The sequence below is a fragment of the Cryptococcus neoformans genome (genome assembly GCF_000091045.1).
Source record: "Cryptococcus neoformans var. neoformans JEC21 chromosome 6 sequence".
Lineage (NCBI taxonomy): Eukaryota > Fungi > Basidiomycota > Tremellomycetes > Tremellales > Cryptococcaceae > Cryptococcus > Cryptococcus deneoformans.
In genome coordinates this window covers 1,019,495-1,037,043 of record NC_006691.1, presented here as the reverse complement: position 1 = coordinate 1,037,043, position 17,549 = coordinate 1,019,495, and the positions used below count along the sequence as shown (strand labels likewise).

Genomic DNA, 17,549 nt, shown 5'->3' with positions numbered 1-17,549 from the left:
CACAGACAGATGCTTTGTGGGTAAGCTGGGCCCCCAAAGTCAGTACATATAGAATTACAGTACTGTACAAGTTTTACATATAAGTCATCTTATTGATAATGAGGGACAAATCAACGACAGCACAGCAATGAGCATCCTCACTCACCAACAACAAGCAACATCCCTCCATTCTTTTGGCGCCTATCAATCACTTCACAACGTCTTTGCCGCCTTTACCACATTTTTCTTCAAGAGCTCGGAAGAACTTTGAAGAACGATCTTTATTGATTAAGATTTTAATGTATAGTTTCTGCACGCTCTCGGAATAAAATCCTCGGGAAGTGCACAGGACGTCGACATGTACAAAAATGGGTATGACAAGTGGTTTCTACCATGATGTGGAAGATGCCGTCACTAGGCGATTCAGAGTTGTGGGAGATATAGATAGAAGCGGCTGGTTAGGTCCAACACAAGGACAAGCCATGGTTTGTCGGATTCGAAGTTTGTTGCCTTCTTGAGGAATGGAGGAGAAAGAGTTGTTGTGCAAACTCAAAAGCCGCACGAATAGCGAAATTGCGATAAAACAGTATGCTTTTGTCGTATGGCTCAAAATCATCTTACACGTTACGTGAAGACGGTCGTGTGAGGACGTATGAATGACATGATGGGAAGCAGCAAGGGAGGCCACAGTGACAGTTTCTCCTTCATCCGTCGGTCTTCGAGTCTTCTCGGCCAGGCATGTTTGATCGTTTGATAATTAATTAAAATAAGAATAATAAATAATAAGAGGCCGGCAATAACCGCCACGGGGTCTTAATTATTGCTTCTCGTACAGACTTATTATTCCGACGGCTCTCGGAAGCCGCATGGTCTAATAGTTTCAGTGAATCAGAGTCTGCTTTGGCGAGAAACGCTCATCATACTTTTACTTTACCAAAAGTTAGCACCAGTTGCACGCAGAGACAATACAAAATTCAAAGATGTCTGACCAGCTCTACGCCGTCGCTGACTGTGAGAAGTTACTGCTCTCTGCTCTTTGTCCTCTCATTGACCGAGTGTCTGGTTCTCTGTTCGATCCTAGTCTGTCTCATCCCCATGGGTCTTTCTGTCCCTTCTGTTGGCCCTCAGATCGCAGAATGTCAGAAAGTTCTTGAGAAGTCTGGACTGGAATACAAGGTATGTCGGTCTTGTTGCTTGCAAAGCATTGTTACTCTAATGCTTCATTTACCGTCATAGTTGCAGTAAGTCCGTTACCAACAAAACAGCGTGATCGATCAAAGGCTGAGAAGATTAAAGCGGTTACGGAACTAACATTGAAGGTCCCTGGGATGAAGTTATGAAGGTGCGTAATGCTTGCCTTTACTTGCAGTCCCCAGTTGATATAATATGTACAGGCGATCGGAGACTGTCACAAGGCTGTTCACGCCATGGGTACCCCTAGAATTGCGGTATGTCTTGGTATGCATCATTCTATGTCCTTAAACAAACTGACAATGAGCCTTAGACCGATATCAGGATTGGTACTCGAACGGACAAGAGTATCACCTCTGGAGGAAACGATGGGAAAGTCAAGCGTGTCGAAGAGATCCTCGCCAAAGAGTCATCCAAAGCATAAATAATTAAAAGGAACGGATGGGCCTGGGACAGAAGGATAAATGCATCCTACAAGTATAAATTCTTATTTACTTCTTGGCAGCTTCTTCATCCTCGCCCTCCACCAGCCAGTGCGCAAAGTTGTCCAGTCGCTCCTTCTCCTCCTGATCATTATCTTCATCAAACGTCCGTCCACCAGATTTTTTGAATCTTTCCTTTCCGTTATAGAGACCGGCGTAGATCTGCGTTGAATGTGTTAGCGACATTAGAAAAAGGATCATAAGCCAGACATACCACTCGACCGTCGAAATATCGGTTGTTCATCTTCGCTACACACGCCTGCGCTGACACGGGTTCCTTGAACTTGATGGTCATTACCCCGTCCTCCTCCTTCTATGGTTCATTGTAAGCATCGAAATCAGCCGTCAAGATGTAGTAACCTACATCATACAAGATAACACTCGTGACTTGGCCAAGCGTCTCTGCTTCTTCTCTGACCTCTTCTTTCAGCTCTAGCAATAACGCAGGATCCTTTTCTAATTCCTCGGGGACGAACATTCCCTTCAACACGACCACACGAGCGAAACGGTTGTTTGTCGGGGCAGGAGCACCTCCGAGAGGAGCAGCAGGGTCGTCAGACTCATCATCCGAGCGCCACGTGATTTTACTACATACAATCAGTCCAATCCAGATCAAGATCATAAGAAACTAATCACGCACCTCTGAAGAGTCTTCATCCTCTTGCTCATTTTTTGCTTCTCTTCGGCCGTCAATTTCTTCTTTTCTCCTTCAGTTTTCTCTTTCTTCTCTTTATCTTTTCCCTTTTCCTGATCTTTAAAATATTCCGCGACTTTGACTCTCATAGGCGGATAACCAGCACCCAGCTCGAGCTCAGTGTCATCCAAAAGTGTGATGGCGAGGTCCACACTGCCTTCCTTGAAATATACAACCCAAGCTTCGCCTTTGAAATTCCCTTCGTCATCATAGTACATCTTAATACGGGGATTGCCTTCATCATCAATATGCAAGACGCCAGCCTTGGAGAAGACATCGGCAAGCTTCTGGATAGTGGTGTTTGGCGGAAGATTTGTGACCCAAACACCAGTCTTCTTGGGCGCAGACGGGGCAGGAGCAGGTTTGGAGGCCTCGGTCGCAGCAGCTGGGGCGTTGGAGGTATTTGAGGTATAATCCTTTTCTCCCTTCTTACGCTTCTTGTTACGGCGTTCTTCTCTTGCGATGGCCGCATTGGAAGGTGTCTATCAATCGGTTGATGAGGATTTAATTCTTTTACGATTGATAACCGACGTACTGATTCGTCTACACCGGGTACCGAGTACGCTGCTTGCTGTGCTCTTACAAGCTCATCGTCAATCTAGACAGATGGATCAGCCTTTGTTTGGTACGAGTCTGCATGATACGTACAATGGGAATCCAAGCAGTGCCATTCCATTCATGTTCTGTGCCTTCATCATCTTCGTACTGCCACTTGCCGGAAACTTTGTCAAAAGAGACTCGAGTGTCCTGCTCGAACTGGCCGGGTATGGGGGCGTTTGGCATTTTACCAAATGGTGGCACGTAAACGTATAGACAGCTCAATAACTGAAGAGACTCGAACAACGGATAGTTCGATTGCTTCTGGTCCGCGACGGCTTGAGGGCCATGACGGTGGTAGGATAAGCCACGCGAGATCCACGCCAAGCGCACGTGGGACGGCTCCCTCCTTCGCCTCGTCAACTCGTCAGTCACTTTTCTCCGTCACGTAAAGAATTCACTCCACTGGCTCTCCGGATCTACTCGATTGGTCATCTCTTCCGTCAGCATGGCTGATATGTAGCCTGGGAGAAAAAACATATACAAAAAAGAACGAACACATAAGACCCAGAAATCACCTAGAGCTACAGTATACCCAAGGATTTGCGGTTCGTCGGCGTACAGCTCGCCATCTTCGCGCCCAATTCATCGTGGCCTGTAACAAAGACGTTGTCGCCGGGAAGTAATTCGGCGCCATATCCATTCCTTGGACGAGATGGATCGACTACAGCGAACAAGGTCGCAACACTTTGTCAGTTCACCTCGTAAGACCGCATCGCCTCTTATAGCCAGGCATACTTTATACCCTCGTCATCCACCAAAGAAACGCCGTTTAGGCGTTACGACCTTCGTGGCGAGCCATAATGAAGCTGGGCAAAACTATTCTAATGAGCTGGAAGATGATCTAGAAAAAGCCATTATGAAAACGGGCGAGTCTTCTAGCGCACCGGCTCGCAGAACCAGTCGATCGCGTTCACAATCGAGACCTGTCAGACGAAAAAGTAACGACAAGGTTTGGGCCGACTCACTACCAAATGGGCAGGACGGTGAAGATGCCGCTAGCCCAAAAAAACGAAAGCGGTCAAGAGCCGGGTCATTGTCGACGGAGGACAGCTGGGTAGAAACTAGTGGAGATGAATGGGAGCCAGACTTTATCGCCGAGAGTGAGTCGTTATATCGACATACAGCGACTCTATTAACAATTGCCTATCAGGTGACCGAAATATGATCCATTATGCACCATCAACGGCATTACATAGATTACGGAAGGCTGAATTGGTAAGATTATGGAGAGTAGCCGGTATGTGGGATAGTGAAGACATTCCCGACGACATGAATGAGGATGAAACGATTGGTGATATGGGTAAGAAAGAGCTTGTTGATGGTCTTATCTCTGCCGTATGTCCATCATGCCGAGATTTTCTGCCTTCATGACTAACTGGATCATAGCGAAAGCATCAAACAGGGCGCCTTATTTCCCCGCTTCCCTCATCCCCAAATCGTCTTATTCGCCGACAGTCTACACTTTCCCCTATCCCAGCCACCCCTCCCCCGTCCTCTCCACTTGCAGAATCATCATCCCCAGATGTGACTCCAAAACCGCGACCTCGTACAAGGTCACGCGTTCGATTAGAAACGCCCGTCGTTCGTCGGCAGCCACGCCCCTCACGTCCAACTCGCACTTTGACTAAACGCCATACCAAGTCGGAGGCAAGGTCCAGACGAGTAAGAGCCCAGCTGACAAAAAAAGTCAATGGCAAAAGCGAGAACGGTGACGAGATTGAGCTTACTGAGTCATCTGATTCTGATGACGATGTAAACGGAATAGAATCCACGCCCATAGTAAAACGACTACGACCTAGAGGGGTGGGAGAAAGGAAAAGCTTCATGAAAGAGCCCTCAACGGACATCACGGACTTTGAAGATGATGCCGAAGAGGCTGATGCGGAAGCCACTGAAGTGGAAGAAGAGCCCCAGCCAAAAGAAAGGAAGTTGCGACGCAAATCCATTTCTCAGGCGAGCCTTTCGAAATACGGTGGCGACATTGATATGGCCCCAACGAGCGAGCAAAGGTCGTCAAAAAATCTTCCTACAAGGGGAGCCAAGAAGAAGGCTATCCAACGGATGCAGGGTGGTGAAAGCGGTACGGAAGATGAAGACATGGAAGTCGATGAGGAAAGGGATATTGGCATGAAAGAAGGGACGCCTACGCCACAACCGGCAATTCCTCCACGGAGGGGCCGCGCTTCTCGCTCATCGACCCCTAAACTTGACGAGGATTCTGCTATGGTCGGCTCGCCCACCCCATCCGTCGCAACCGAGACGGAAGCATCTACTCCTCGGCCAGTACACACTACTCGCTCCGGCAAGACTTTCGGTGCAATCCAGAATCGTCGTCGCCAACTTCTTCAGGAAGCGAGGAATGACCCCGACATGGATGAAGAGGACGAAAGCGACGAGGAAGATGGAGAGCCTGAACTGGATATAGATTTGAGCGAAGCTACGGTGGCGAGCTTGATAAGGCTATTGCGAGATGAGTTAGTGCAGATGTGCGAAACTCGAGGGATTGAGGTTGGAGGCACCAAGCCGCAATTGGCAAAGGCGCTATTAGAATGGGTAAGTAAATTTTCCATTATGTTCAGGAATGAAGGACTTATCAACTTTATTTAGCGCGATGAGCAAAAGGGCTCTTATCCATCTTCAGCCTCAACCGCTCGACCTTCTCCTCCCCGTACTGCTATGCCTCGACGCAAGTCTAAATCTAAATCTAAAACCAAATCCAAGTTCAAGTCCAATAAGCATGTACCCGCTATCGGCACCGCCGCTCACGCACCCGGTAAACCCACACCAGTTCTTCTTCGCTCACATATTCATGCCAACGATCCTGAAACACCACCTTTATCCAAAGGTGAGGAAGGTGATGTAGAAGAGGAAAAGAAGGGGACAGAAGCAGAGTTGAACTTGGATCTGCAAGAGTTGGGATTGGAAGATTCAGTTATTAAACCGAGCCAGTTGATAAAGCTGGAGAAGATAGGTAGTGGTGGCTTCAAAGAGTGAGTTGGCATTTTCAAAATCATGAGCAAACAGAGTTGACTGGTTCGGTAGTGTATACGTTGGGAAGTTTAGAGGCAGAAAGGTGGCAATCTCTGAGTTTAGAAGCCATTTGAGTGAAAGTAGGTGATTTCAGTTTTAGAAGCAAAAAGTAGCTTACAGTCGGTAGTGGACATAAGGGAATTGAAGCTGCTTGCCGAATTCAGTCACCCAAACATCGTTCGCTTTGTAAGTCCCTTTTTATCCAGTGAGCGCATCATTGCTTATATCGAACAGAGGGGTATCTGTATTCCCGAAGACTCTACCCACGTGCCATGTATGCTCGTTAGCGAGCTGTGCGAGAACGGCGATCTGTTCGACTATATTGTAAGTCTTATTTATTACCCATCCCGTTGGAACTAATAAGTCACTTAGCGTAACGTCCCGTGCCCCACTCTGAAACGTCTTCTGAGTCTTATGCTCGACATCGCTCGGGGCCTGGAATATTTACACACCCGCAAACCATCTATCATCCATCGAGACTGTAAATCTTCCAACATCCTCATCAATCGTTCTGGGGTGGCCAAAGTAGGGGATTTCGGCTTAGCACGTGTGAAGAACTCGACTAGATCTATGATTAGAAGTCTGGTGGGAACAGTGAACTGGCAAGCACCTGAACTTTGGCATCCGACGCCAAGGTATGACTATAAAGTAGACGTGTTTTCGGCCGGGATGGTGTATTGGGAAATGATGTCAGGATGGATTGGAGAAAAGGTATGTTGTTTCTATTTATCACTTGCTCAGGTAATCACTAATATATCATCTGTAGAAATACCCCTGGGAAGGACATAACGAACATTACATTTATGATGCTGTTGGAACGAAGCATCGCCGTCCACCTGTGACAGGCATGCGCAAGCATTGGGGATCTGAGCCAGTGAACCTGATGGAGAGGATGTGGCACCAAGACCCTGCGGAGAGACCGACCATGACTGACGTTGTGCACGATCTTGAGAGCATATTAGCAGAGCTCAAGTGAGGATTCGATGGGCAGCTTTTGGAGTATGCGTTTTGGAGTTTGTGGATACGACGAAGATGATGGCTTAGTAATCTGACTTGTAACGATAGGGCGAGTAGTAGGTGTATAGTAGTGTCCAATCAACCACAGCTATCTTTCATGAGCACACATTCGGCATGTTTTTTTTGGTGTTGGGAAAAAAAGTGAATGCATGGTCTATCATAATAGCCAGACTGCAAATTGAAGTTACGTGTTCTCATTTCTGACGACGCTTATCACATGTGGCCTTCTTGTTGTTGAGTCAGAGTCTCTGTTCATGATTTCAGGGCACCCATGCTCACTTGTACCACGTCGCTTGCAGTTGATAAATGTTACTTGCGCGCCCTCTGGAGGCATAGTACTAGGAAAACATTTGAGAAAACTTGCCGGAGGGTGCTATATTTATTCTCTCAAATGTTTCCACCACAAATCTCAAATCGGGTGGTGAATGACGCCCGAAAATGTCGATAATGGTGCATGATAATCATCTCAAAAGATGTCTGATAGGAGTAGATGATCTCCGCCGTCAAATAATGACATTTTAAGTGTCACCGTGCAATCTCAAATAAACGTATTAGCGTGGGAAGTGTATTTCAAACGGCAAAAGAACAGGACTGTTATTTAATTTATCATCTCACATGAAACATCTTCTAGTAATAAATCTCAAATCTAATCATTTGGGAGTTCCTCACGAACAAATCTCAAATGTGATCATGGGGAACGGCCGGCGGCTGAGAGACGGATGTAAAATGGCGGGTGGAGCGCGAAAACAGGCACCCAGGCAGCAACTGATGGCCGAGTATAGTTAATAACCGTACGTAAATCATCCCGCGCCCGTTCTTCCCACCAACGAAGGGCGTCATCTCCGTCAGGCCATGATGCGCGGCAGTAGTAGTCACTCGCACGCAGATTCTCGCACGAGAGATGCAATAGCAGTTCGCCGTTAATATTGATCATACTCACAATCAAGACCATTTTGAGGCCGAAAAATCGCGCATACATGCAGCAGCTACTTTAACGGACAGTCGCACGACGTAGCGCCCTTCAGCTACTACCGGTCGTCGTTTGTTACCCGTCCAGTCCTTGTGGTCACGTCGGTTGTTATGATCTTCTTGTTCGTTAACTCGTCAAAAGTTTGGGATAGTAGCCGGGGCCAAAGATCTCGGCTATTTGAGAGTCTCATCAGCTGCCACACCACTCCATGTAAATATTAAGAAAAATGTATAAAACCAGGGCGAGAAAGCCTCCTCTGACTACCCACCCACCACAGCTTCAAATTTCGCTTCCTTCACAATAAATTACTCTCAATAACATCAACAACAGAACAATACTGTCCAAATGGTCAAAGCGAGTAGTGCTAATCCTCTTCCTTGAAGTATATACTGATCATGTCGCCCATCGCAGGTTCTCGCGGTTCTCTACTCTGGAGGGAAGGGTGTGTTCTCTTTCTTAGTCCTTTCTGGTAAGCGACTTGCCGCTGACTGATGTGTTTAGCTGCCGAAGACGAAAGTCGACTCCTCGGTACGGTGGAAAACAGACTTGGCTTTGCTGATTGGCTCAAGAAAGAAGGCCATGAGTAAGTCTTCCGTAACTTTTGGAGATGGCAAGTTACGAGAGCCATCTGGGCTGACCATGCCCTCTATCTCAGATTTATTGTCACTGCCGACAAGGAAGGTCCCGACTCCGAGTTCCAGAAGCACCTTCCCGACGTGCGTATCATGTTATGGCTGGCATGGCGAGGCCTGACTTGCTGCTCCTTTAGACTGAGATCCTCATCACCACCCCTTTCCACCCTGGCTATCTTACCGCTGAACTCATGGAGAAGGCTTCTAAGCTCAAGCTTTGTGTAACCGCTGGTGTTGGATCTGAGTAAGTCGAATGGTATTTTTTCCTTGTGGGGTGGAAAGCTCATGGGATGAATTCATAGCCACATTGACCTTGAAGCTGCCAACAAGAGGAAGATCACTGTTGCTGAGGTTTCCGGCTCCAATGTCGTCTCCGTTGCCGAGTATGTCTCTGCAGGATTCTTTTTTTTTCACTGGTATCTCTCATTGACTGACTGACGAATCTCAATAGACACGTGATAATGTCCATCTTGCTTTTGGTTCGCAACTTTGTTCCAGCTCACGAGCAGATCCAGGCCGACGACTGGAACGTTGCCAAAATTGCTCGTAATGCCTTTGACCTCGAGGGTAAGGTTGTCGGTACCGTAGGCTGTGGTCGAATCGGGTACCGAGTCCTGCAGAGATTGCAACCCTTCGATTGCAAGGAGCTTTTGTGGTTCGATTACGCTGGCCTCCCTGCTGGTAAGTTTAAACTCGTGTTATCACCAGTGCTAGCTCACCGGTAAATTCCAGAGGCGGCCAAGGCTATCAAGGCTCGAAGAGTGGAGAAACTTGAGGACATGGTCGCGCAATGTGATATCGTCACCATCGTAAGTCTTTTCATATATTCCAATCCAGCTATTCGTTGAAACTGTTTGTTCTAGAACTGCCCTCTTCATGAGAAGACTCGTGGTCTCTTCAACGAAGAACTCATCAGCAAGATGAAGCCTGGTTCTTGGTTGGTCAACACTGCTCGGGGCGCCATTTGTGACCGCAATGCCGTCAAGAAGGCTTTGGAGTCTGGCCATCTCCTAGGTTACGCTGGAGGTAAGCACTGAAATATCATCGTTTATGGAATATTGAGGCTCATAGTATCGCGTAACTGTAGATGTCTGGGGTAAGCAGTGGAACTCATACATAAATGACTAGCTGTACTGACTGTCCTGCAGACGTTCAGCCCGCTCCCAAGGACCACCCCTGGAGGCACATGGCCAATCCTCTCGGCGGGGGTAACGGCATGGTGCCCCACTGTAAGTGGCTATTATCTGTGAATGTTATTGAGTGATGTGTATTGACGGACTTTCAGACTCGGGCACTACTCTTGATGCTCAAACCAGATATGCTGAAGGTACCAAGGAGATCATCAGGCGTTACTTTGCTGGCGAGGAGCAGAACCCTGTTAACTTGATCGTTACCAACGGTGATGTGAGTTTTGCAGCTTTGCTGGTGTATGATATGTAAGAGCTACGGTTAATAAGGCATACTTAGTACGCAAGCAAGTCTTACGGTAACCGAGATGAGAAGAAGAAGGAGCAGAGCCAAGTAAACGCAGCCAAGTAAACGCGTCTCTTTACTCTGCCTTGTCATTTATTTTTGCACTCACAGCCGGATTGAACATAGTAAGAAGAATGAATGAATTGAATGAGTTACAGCTGTCCAAAAGTACTCTTCGATATCGTATTGTTTTGCTAAATCTTATGAGATCCACATCGGCCCAATCAGTCTAAAAAGCCTCTCTTATTAGTCCACCTTCATCAGCTCACGCCTCTTCTCGATGACATAATAAATAATGATACCATGGTGAGGTTTTTGTATCTGTAAAATTGTAGGAGAAAGTTAGAGAGCGACGTTAAACGATCTAGACGGAAAAACTCACATAAATAAGCTGCAGTACCATTCAACCGCAGCAGTGAGGCATACAAACTGGTTTGAAAAAGGTGAACGGGAGTACGTAAGGGGTGAACATAAGAAGTATCTGTTTGTTCATCGCCTTGCTTCTGCGCCTGAGCGACTTCTCGTAATTGAGGGTACGAGTACTCGTGGTAACTAATTAATTAATAATTAATAAAAGTGTAGGCGGCGATCACCGCTTATTGATGACGAGGCAAGAAGGTGTTGTGGCCCGTGGGGTGTATTATTTCCCACCGGTACCGCCGCCTCTTCTTGTGACATTCTCACTTCCTCATTTCTAACGCTGTCAGCTCCCAGCCATGCCCCCAAAGGGAAAGAAGACAAAGGCAGAAGAGGCACTTGATTTCCTTTCCAACCTCGATAATCTTGATGCGCCAGACACGTCAAGCCCTCCTCCCACAGGCGAGGCCACACGCGACTCAACAGACAGTACTCGCAAGTCTCTCTCCGCTTCAAGAGAGCTTCCAAGCAAGGCAGCTGCAAAACCCACGACCGAAGATGAGGAGGCAGAATCTGCTTTGGCGTTCTTGAATGCCCAAATCAATCAGAAGAGAGCAAAACCATTGAGCGACTCTCGAGCGGGGACCCCTCTTTCAGCCGCCGGGTCGTCTGCCGCAACTGCCAGTGCATCTACGTCTGCTCCTAAACCCAAGGCACCTGCTACAGAACCTATCAATATGCCCACAGAAACCCCTTCTCCCGCTCAATCGTCGGGCGGTTGGGGTTCATTTTGGTCCACCGCGACTTCCGCCCTTCAATCTGCGCAGCGTGTTGCCGATGAGCAGTACCAGAAGGTCAAGAGTGAAGGCGTCAATGGTGTTACAGGCCAGCTTGAGAACCTTCGTGTCAACGTAAAATCTGTCCCTGGAGTCGACTTAAGTAAACTGAGGAAAGGTGCGGAGGAAAGACTGGGAGGGTTCGTCAGGGGAGTGGACTTGGACAAGCTTCGTATGTTCTAGACCATACTTGTGCATGCTGATGCTGATGGCTTTTCTGTAGGAAAGGACCTTGTCAACACTACTTCCTCAACTCTTACCACCATTCTCGACACAGTTGCGCCGCCTATTTCAGAACACGAAACTCTTGAGCTTTGGCTATCCCACCCCATGATCGGGTACGCCGGTGTTGAAGGTGTAATCTACCGCGCCTGGGCTCGTATCTTGGAGCAAACGGAAAGCGGAGAGCTCATCATTATATGGTCTCCTTCGCCAACTCCTGATGATGTCTCGGGAGAGCCCAGGAGTATCAACCCCGTCGAAGGATGGGACGCCGCTTGGGAACTTGGAAAGAAAGAAGTTGCTGCCATTAAGGCCCGGGAGGAGGAAAAACCCCGAGGTAGAGCAGAAGCAAAGCGCAACGTGCATGTTACCACTGTTCCTATCTTCCTTCACCTCCAACCTCTTCTTGTCCGTCTTCCTTACGCCGAACCGCCTATTCACTCCTCCACCTCCACTCAGGACAAGCCTTTCACCCCACCTAACCACTTGTATTTCCTCTTCACTCTCGAGGACCCCTCTCATTCATTAAAATTTACGACTGTCAGTCAGCCGACTCCTTCGGACTGGATGGATGTCGAGTATGAAAACTCTGAGTGGGTTGAGGAGAGATTGGTCGAGGTGTTGAGGACAGGTGTAGAGGTTATTGCTCAAGATGTGAGTTCAAGTAATACAGATCTGGAATTGTCATTGACCTTTTGGGTAGTACGTTGCCACCCGAATGGGGCTCAAGCCTTCCGCCCCACAAGCTGCTGCAGTGGCCGCGTTGGTGGAGCAGGCTAATCAAGAGGAGGAAGACAAAGCTGCAGCAGATGAGAAGAAGAGTGATTAAGAAGCATGCGATGTACTACAGTATACGTGTACGAGGGCAGAGTAATGATTTCTCAAAGATTCGCGAACTTTTGGATACGTATGATGAAAATAATGAGCTCCACATTGTTGTCTGTATGACGCCAGTTCATATCATACATCTTCTTATCTATAATCAACAACGGAAGATTGCCATCTTGTGCCGGATATGCTACCTCAATGATAAATCAACAAAAGTTATAAACAACGATGCGAATGTCCGTTTTAGGAAAACAATACGAAATCCTTATACAATGTGTCCCTGAGTTCGCAAGATTCTTGCCCATCTGGATCGCCATCAGTGAGGGCCTTAAGATCAGTAACCGAGCAACTCACTGGTCTCTCTTTAAATTAGCCTCTTCCAACTCTCTCTTCAGCTTCTGATTCTCCAGTTGCAACACATTCCTGTTGGCCTTGGTCACCTGCAAGTCGTTACGCAACGCTTGGAAGGCCTCGTCTTCCGGAAGTTGAGCGTCATTGAACATGCCGTCAAGCTCAGTATTGAACGCCTGATTTGTATAGGTCAGTCTCAATATGCAACCTGAAGGTGAATTGATCTACTTCATAAACAACATCCAGCTCAATCTGAGCATCACCTAGCTGACGTTGCAGCAGCTCGTGATGCTCTCTCGATCTCTCAAGTTGACCCTTCAACATACTGATCTCCTGGGATTTCTGCTCTTGATAAGCTTAATTCTGTCAGTCGAGTCTATCTAACTTACCTCATCGTTCTCTGCTATAGCACACCTGCCTAAAACTACTGCCTGTTCAGCATCCATTTCTGCTTGTCTCAGATGTAAATCCATCCTTTGAGTGATCTGCACGATTCCTCGAGCGCACTCGTCCATAACGTCGATTTCAATGTCTTTCTTGGACTGAGAAGATTGACGGGAAAGAGATGGTGTAAGGTCATAAACATCTTGTTCAACCATTCGCTTGCAGGTAATTTAGCTTTAGGCCTTGATGTGACGTACGAATAACTTACGCTGATATGACGCTTCTGAGGGCTTCTGGGTAATGATCCGGCTCTGTCAATCTTGACCGCCAACGACTGCTTTGCCTTGCCAGATTCTCTAATAATCTGCTTCCTCAATCCCGACACCTCAGACTTTAGTCGCTTTGCAGACCCTCTCGCATCGCGTATCTGTATTCATCTCAGCATCTGCTTACTTCAAGAATCAATCATGTCACTTACCTTGTTAAGGGTGGCATCCATGGCTCCGACAACATCCTCATATTCTTTCATTTCTACGTCCTCTCCACCCCCGCATGTCCCTGCAGTGTTCACTGTGTTGATTGTGTCGGCGCTAGCAACACTGTTGATTGAGCTACGGGAAGCTGACACTGTCCTTGCACTCATGAGTGGACCACTAGTTCTTCTGGGCGTGCCAGCCTTGGCTGATGTCCTCCGGTGAGGCTTAATCACCAGTGGAGGATTATTGCCAACCTCACCCAACGGGCTCTTGCCGAGGGAAGGTGAACGTTTACGTGGCGAAAGACTTTCTACAGAGTGCTGTCGTTTGGCAGTAGAGGGTATGGAGGGTGTATTGGTAGCAAAGGGGTCGTTCTCTTCTTCACCTTTGAGTGGAACGGTTTCTCGATTGAGGGAGATGCGACGACCATTTCCAGAGACAATCCTCAACCCAGTGTGACGAGAACCAGCAGTAGAACTGGAGGTAATAGCAGTACTAGGAAGCTGCGTTTTGATGGTCGGGAGGGGACTTCGAGGAACTGGTCCCCTGGGGCCTCCTGGTCGAGACGTGGAAGGTTTGTGCGAAAGGGAAGGCTTTGACGTGAGAGATGGGTCGGACGGAAGATAATAAGTCGGTGCGATTGCAACACTGGGCGCGGGGCTTGTCGCACGACTGGGAGAGGTCACAACATGTTCAGAACTGATTGTCTGGGCCCTACTAGGAGTCTTACGGATATTGAGAGGAGCTGTGACTGGAGAAGTAATTATTGGCGGCGGTAGACGGGCTTGAGGAGTGGTGTCGGTATCTGGACTGGCAGGGTGTTTGGGAGGCGTAGCGTTTCTAATTCGAAGTGGTGAACTTGATTTCGAAGGAGAGCTGGGAGGAATAGGAGAATTTGTTCCAGTCGTCCTACAAGAAATGTGCCTTTCCGCTATTCCTTCATTACTCCTCCTCAACTCTGTCACACTTCTGTTTCCCAATTTGTTTAATTTAGGTGCAGTGCCGGAACTAAGAGTCGTAGATTGTCCATTCTTCTTCGCAGCGTCCAACCTCTGGTTCAAATCGATCTCACTTTGTCGGATGTTATCTGTTTCGGCAGCATATGGTGCTCCCGCGATGAGGCTATGAGGGTCCGGCGATAGTGAAATTTTCGAGAATTTTTTCTTGCTCGCTTCTTTTTCCTCATGTCCATCCGTCGAATATAAGCTCGTTTCCATGGAGGACGATCTGCTCATCGCGTACTTTGAACCCCTCTTCGAGCCGGCGGTGCTAAACATGTCATTACTGGTGCCGCTCCTACCAGAGACGCTACCAGCACCGAAGAGATTACGAGAGATGGTGTCAAGATTGAGCATAGATGGGCGAATGCGATGGGTACCAGACGACGGAGTAGTGGGACAAGAAATGGTGCCGGTGCGGAATTTGAAGATGCCATAATGGTTGACTAATCATCAGCGCAGACTTTTTGAAATGACTTACTTGTAGAAGCTATCTTCTCCTTGACTTCGCTCATGTCTACCACTATCCTCTCTGCTTCCTCCTTTCCTGCCACGCTGTGTGCATATCGACAAAGACCACCCGCCATTGGCTGTAAGTAGACACTCAGTTTTGTACTCCTCGTGTCTATCGGCAACGCAGGAGCCATCCCGTCTTCATCAACATGGATGACGACCTTGCCTTTCCTCTGGCCACACCATTCATTCCGGTTCCAAACATCCCAGAAACATGTAGCCCGCTCCAAATCCCCGCCTTCGAAATCGACCTCGGTCTCGCTTTGTAAGACTCGGGGAACAGCCTTACTTTCTGAAGATGGTAGCACCTTAGCTCGAGCAAGAGCTTGCGCGGCCCAGAGGTTCTGAATGAATCGCAATTTGTCCTTTCGTGTTGCAACAGGGTCAAGAGAAACCGAATAGGGAGGGTGAACTGTGGAATATGACCGGAATGATCTATTGCCCCATCGGCCACACTGATCCGCAGGAGGGCGTTCAAAGAAAAGGTGAAAGTCACCATTTCCGACATCTGATGCCATCACATCCAAAATATCAACCTCGCCTCGGTAGCTCAATTTGTCCCTCTTTGCGTTGTTCTTTTCCTTTACTGCGATACCCCCTCCCGATTTCACAAGTTTTTGCACATCGTCAGTACCGGTAATTTTCCGACCACTGATGGAAGACGATTGTCGCTTGACAATCATAAGCTTGTCATCAAACAAGAATAGGGTGCAGTGAAGGGTTGGCATGGCGGAAGTTGCGGATTGAGGTGATTGAGGTATATGCGAACCGGTTGATGGGAGAGAGCCAAACGCAGGCAAAGATGGTGTTGAGGCGGTAGAAACTGCAATGCGAGAATTAATGGAGGTTGGTCGACCATTGGGACATTGCGCTGTGGGATATTCAGCAGGGATATCCTCCACGTCGATTGCATCGATAAAGTCCCGGTTGTTACTGAAAAGCTTGGCCTGTACTTTGCGTCAGCGATATGACGCATGACAAAGCCATACCACTCACCGGAAAGTTATCAATGTTCCTCTCCAAATTATACATAACTGTTGCCCTGACTGTTTGTGCATCTGGTTCACACCTTGCAATACCAGATGCAATTTCAATGGCTTCAAGGAGCTTAGCACGCTGAGTCGAAAGAGGAGACATGCATTTTATCATCGCTGGACGACCATTAGTCATTGTTTCTAAGACTTGAAATAAGTGTACGTACTTTGCCAAAGGAGAGTATACCTCGGAATGCGTTGTACAGGTTCCATGAGCAATTCTCTCAGGCCAATATTTCCAATGCCAGTGGTCTGATATTTAGTGCTCTAATTTTCCATAGCTATGAGCTTCATCCACCGTCCATAGTTGAGCCACTCACCTCGATGAAGGTCCCAAACCCTATGAACTTCTTTAAAGAATCCTGAAAGAGTTTTTGTGACTCATCTTGTTTGCTCAAATATGTTCTATATGGATCAAACGTTCGGAGAATTTTGAACTATTCATAAGTCAATCGATGCATGAGTTTGTGATACTCACTAAACTTACATGTTTCAGGCATACATCACCGACAAGATCCTCAGCATGTCCAGATTGCATCATCTCTTCTAAATCACCCAGAAATGTCATTGACGCGGGTACAATGAGTTCTATATTCGCAAACATTGCTTTGGCTTCGTATGGCGGTATCAGCTGCTGGTTGGGATCCTTGGAGTAAAGCCGCAATCTGTCTGCGTAAGCCTAAGTGAAATATCAGCGCATGAGCACCGGGCATATGGTACCTATTCACAGTCTTAAGGGCATGAACCCTTGATAGGTAGCTCCTCTCTGTCCGCACTAGCTCTTCGATGACATTTGCCAATTTCTTCTTCATCTCATCGCTCTTCACAGCTGTCCACACTGGCCCTGTGTTCCCGCGCGCATCATCATCCGAATCAGGTGGTTGTGAAAGTCGCGATGGAGTCGTTGGTCTACCATTAGTTGTCTGCGCAGGAGGAGGGAGAGTTGACAGAGGCTTAAGCGGTTCACCAAGGTGCGCAAGGAGATTTGCCGTTTCTGCATATATAATGTGAGTAACTTATCTCTCGTCTCCATTTGCGAGCATACACATACCTTCACCTTCTCTCTCAATGATGACATCACATAAGAACGCTCGTCGAGTGATCTTTCTACCAGTATCCTTGTCTGTGGATCTTGTAGAGCTGTTGAGGTCGATGGCTTTTGGAGGAGGGGCCGGGGGGAATGGTTCAGCTGAACGATGTCTAGAGAGAGGCCGTGGTTTGGTCGGTGATAACAGTGGTCCCATTTTTCTCACTGGTCGCTTTGCTTATGGATAGCTGTTATATAGCTAAAAGGATATCTGAAGTGAAAAACGGTTGATGGGGATGTTGAGTGATTGAGATGGCAGCCAATTGTTTATCCCTTTATGAATCGGCAAAAGCAGGCACGCAGCAATCAATTTTACGTAATGAATTCAAGAAGAGACGTCATCACTTCCGTGAGTTCGGCCGCATACAGGAGGTTACTACGTATCGACGTGTACC

At 47.7% G+C, this 17,549-nt stretch overlaps 6 protein-coding genes across 6 annotated transcripts; 4 read left to right on the top strand and 2 right to left on the bottom strand.

Annotated features, from left to right (window-relative positions):
- Nucleotides 1-834: 834 nt before the first annotated feature.
- CNF03500 (cell wall organization and biogenesis-related protein, putative) lies at nt 835-1,659 on the top strand. Its single transcript, XM_024657437.1, has 6 exons — nt 835-990; nt 1,061-1,155; nt 1,216-1,220; nt 1,276-1,321; nt 1,374-1,427; nt 1,484-1,659. The coding sequence occupies exons 1-6, from the start codon at nt 960-962 to the stop codon at nt 1,592-1,594; spliced, it is 342 nt and encodes a 113-aa protein (XP_024513056.1). The 5' UTR covers nt 835-959; the 3' UTR covers nt 1,595-1,659.
- On the bottom strand, nt 1,638-3,158 carry CNF03490 (splicing factor u2af-associated protein 2, putative). Its single transcript, XM_571423.2, has 6 exons — nt 2,995-3,158; nt 2,882-2,944; nt 2,293-2,828; nt 2,017-2,239; nt 1,867-1,965; nt 1,638-1,814 (listed from the first exon to the last, which is right to left on the bottom strand). Exons 1-6 carry the CDS (start codon nt 3,127-3,129, stop codon nt 1,662-1,664), a joined length of 1,209 nt encoding a protein of 402 aa, XP_571423.2. The 5' UTR covers nt 3,130-3,158; the 3' UTR covers nt 1,638-1,661.
- A 180-nt stretch (nt 3,159-3,338) lies between these two features.
- CNF03480 (general RNA polymerase II transcription factor, putative) lies at nt 3,339-7,153 on the top strand. Its single transcript, XM_024657436.1, has 9 exons — nt 3,339-4,046; nt 4,097-4,281; nt 4,333-5,499; nt 5,554-5,936; nt 5,989-6,056; nt 6,104-6,162; nt 6,211-6,300; nt 6,349-6,687; nt 6,743-7,153. Exons 1-9 carry the CDS (start codon nt 3,599-3,601, stop codon nt 6,950-6,952), a joined length of 2,949 nt encoding a protein of 982 aa, XP_024513054.1. The 5' UTR covers nt 3,339-3,598; the 3' UTR covers nt 6,953-7,153.
- Nucleotides 7,154-8,245: 1,092 nt separating this feature from the next.
- Nucleotides 8,246-10,223, top strand: CNF03470 (formate dehydrogenase, putative). The gene is made up of 13 exons (XM_571419.1): nt 8,246-8,317; nt 8,375-8,405; nt 8,465-8,546; nt 8,619-8,679; nt 8,733-8,839; nt 8,898-8,978; nt 9,047-9,276; nt 9,328-9,404; nt 9,459-9,621; nt 9,683-9,691; nt 9,744-9,824; nt 9,881-9,999; nt 10,063-10,223. Exons 1-13 carry the CDS (start codon nt 8,309-8,311, stop codon nt 10,132-10,134), a joined length of 1,122 nt encoding a protein of 373 aa, XP_571419.1. The 5' UTR covers nt 8,246-8,308; the 3' UTR covers nt 10,135-10,223.
- A 501-nt stretch (nt 10,224-10,724) lies between these two features.
- On the top strand, nt 10,725-12,414 carry CNF03460 (hypothetical protein). The gene is made up of 3 exons (XM_571417.2): nt 10,725-11,433; nt 11,485-12,137; nt 12,187-12,414. The coding sequence occupies exons 1-3, from the start codon at nt 10,785-10,787 to the stop codon at nt 12,310-12,312; spliced, it is 1,428 nt and encodes a 475-aa protein (XP_571417.1). The 5' UTR covers nt 10,725-10,784; the 3' UTR covers nt 12,313-12,414.
- Nucleotides 12,415-12,433: 19 nt separating this feature from the next.
- Nucleotides 12,434-17,387, bottom strand: CNF03450 (conserved hypothetical protein). The gene is made up of 13 exons (XM_571415.2): nt 17,119-17,387; nt 16,796-17,061; nt 16,555-16,746; nt 16,388-16,504; nt 16,235-16,334; nt 16,030-16,184; nt 15,002-15,980; nt 13,525-14,966; nt 13,315-13,473; nt 13,052-13,264; nt 12,891-13,004; nt 12,666-12,838; nt 12,434-12,616 (listed from the first exon to the last, which is right to left on the bottom strand). The coding sequence occupies exons 1-13, from the start codon at nt 17,309-17,311 to the stop codon at nt 12,577-12,579; spliced, it is 4,143 nt and encodes a 1,380-aa protein (XP_571415.1). The 5' UTR covers nt 17,312-17,387; the 3' UTR covers nt 12,434-12,576.
- Between the last annotated feature and the right edge of the window lie 162 nt (nt 17,388-17,549).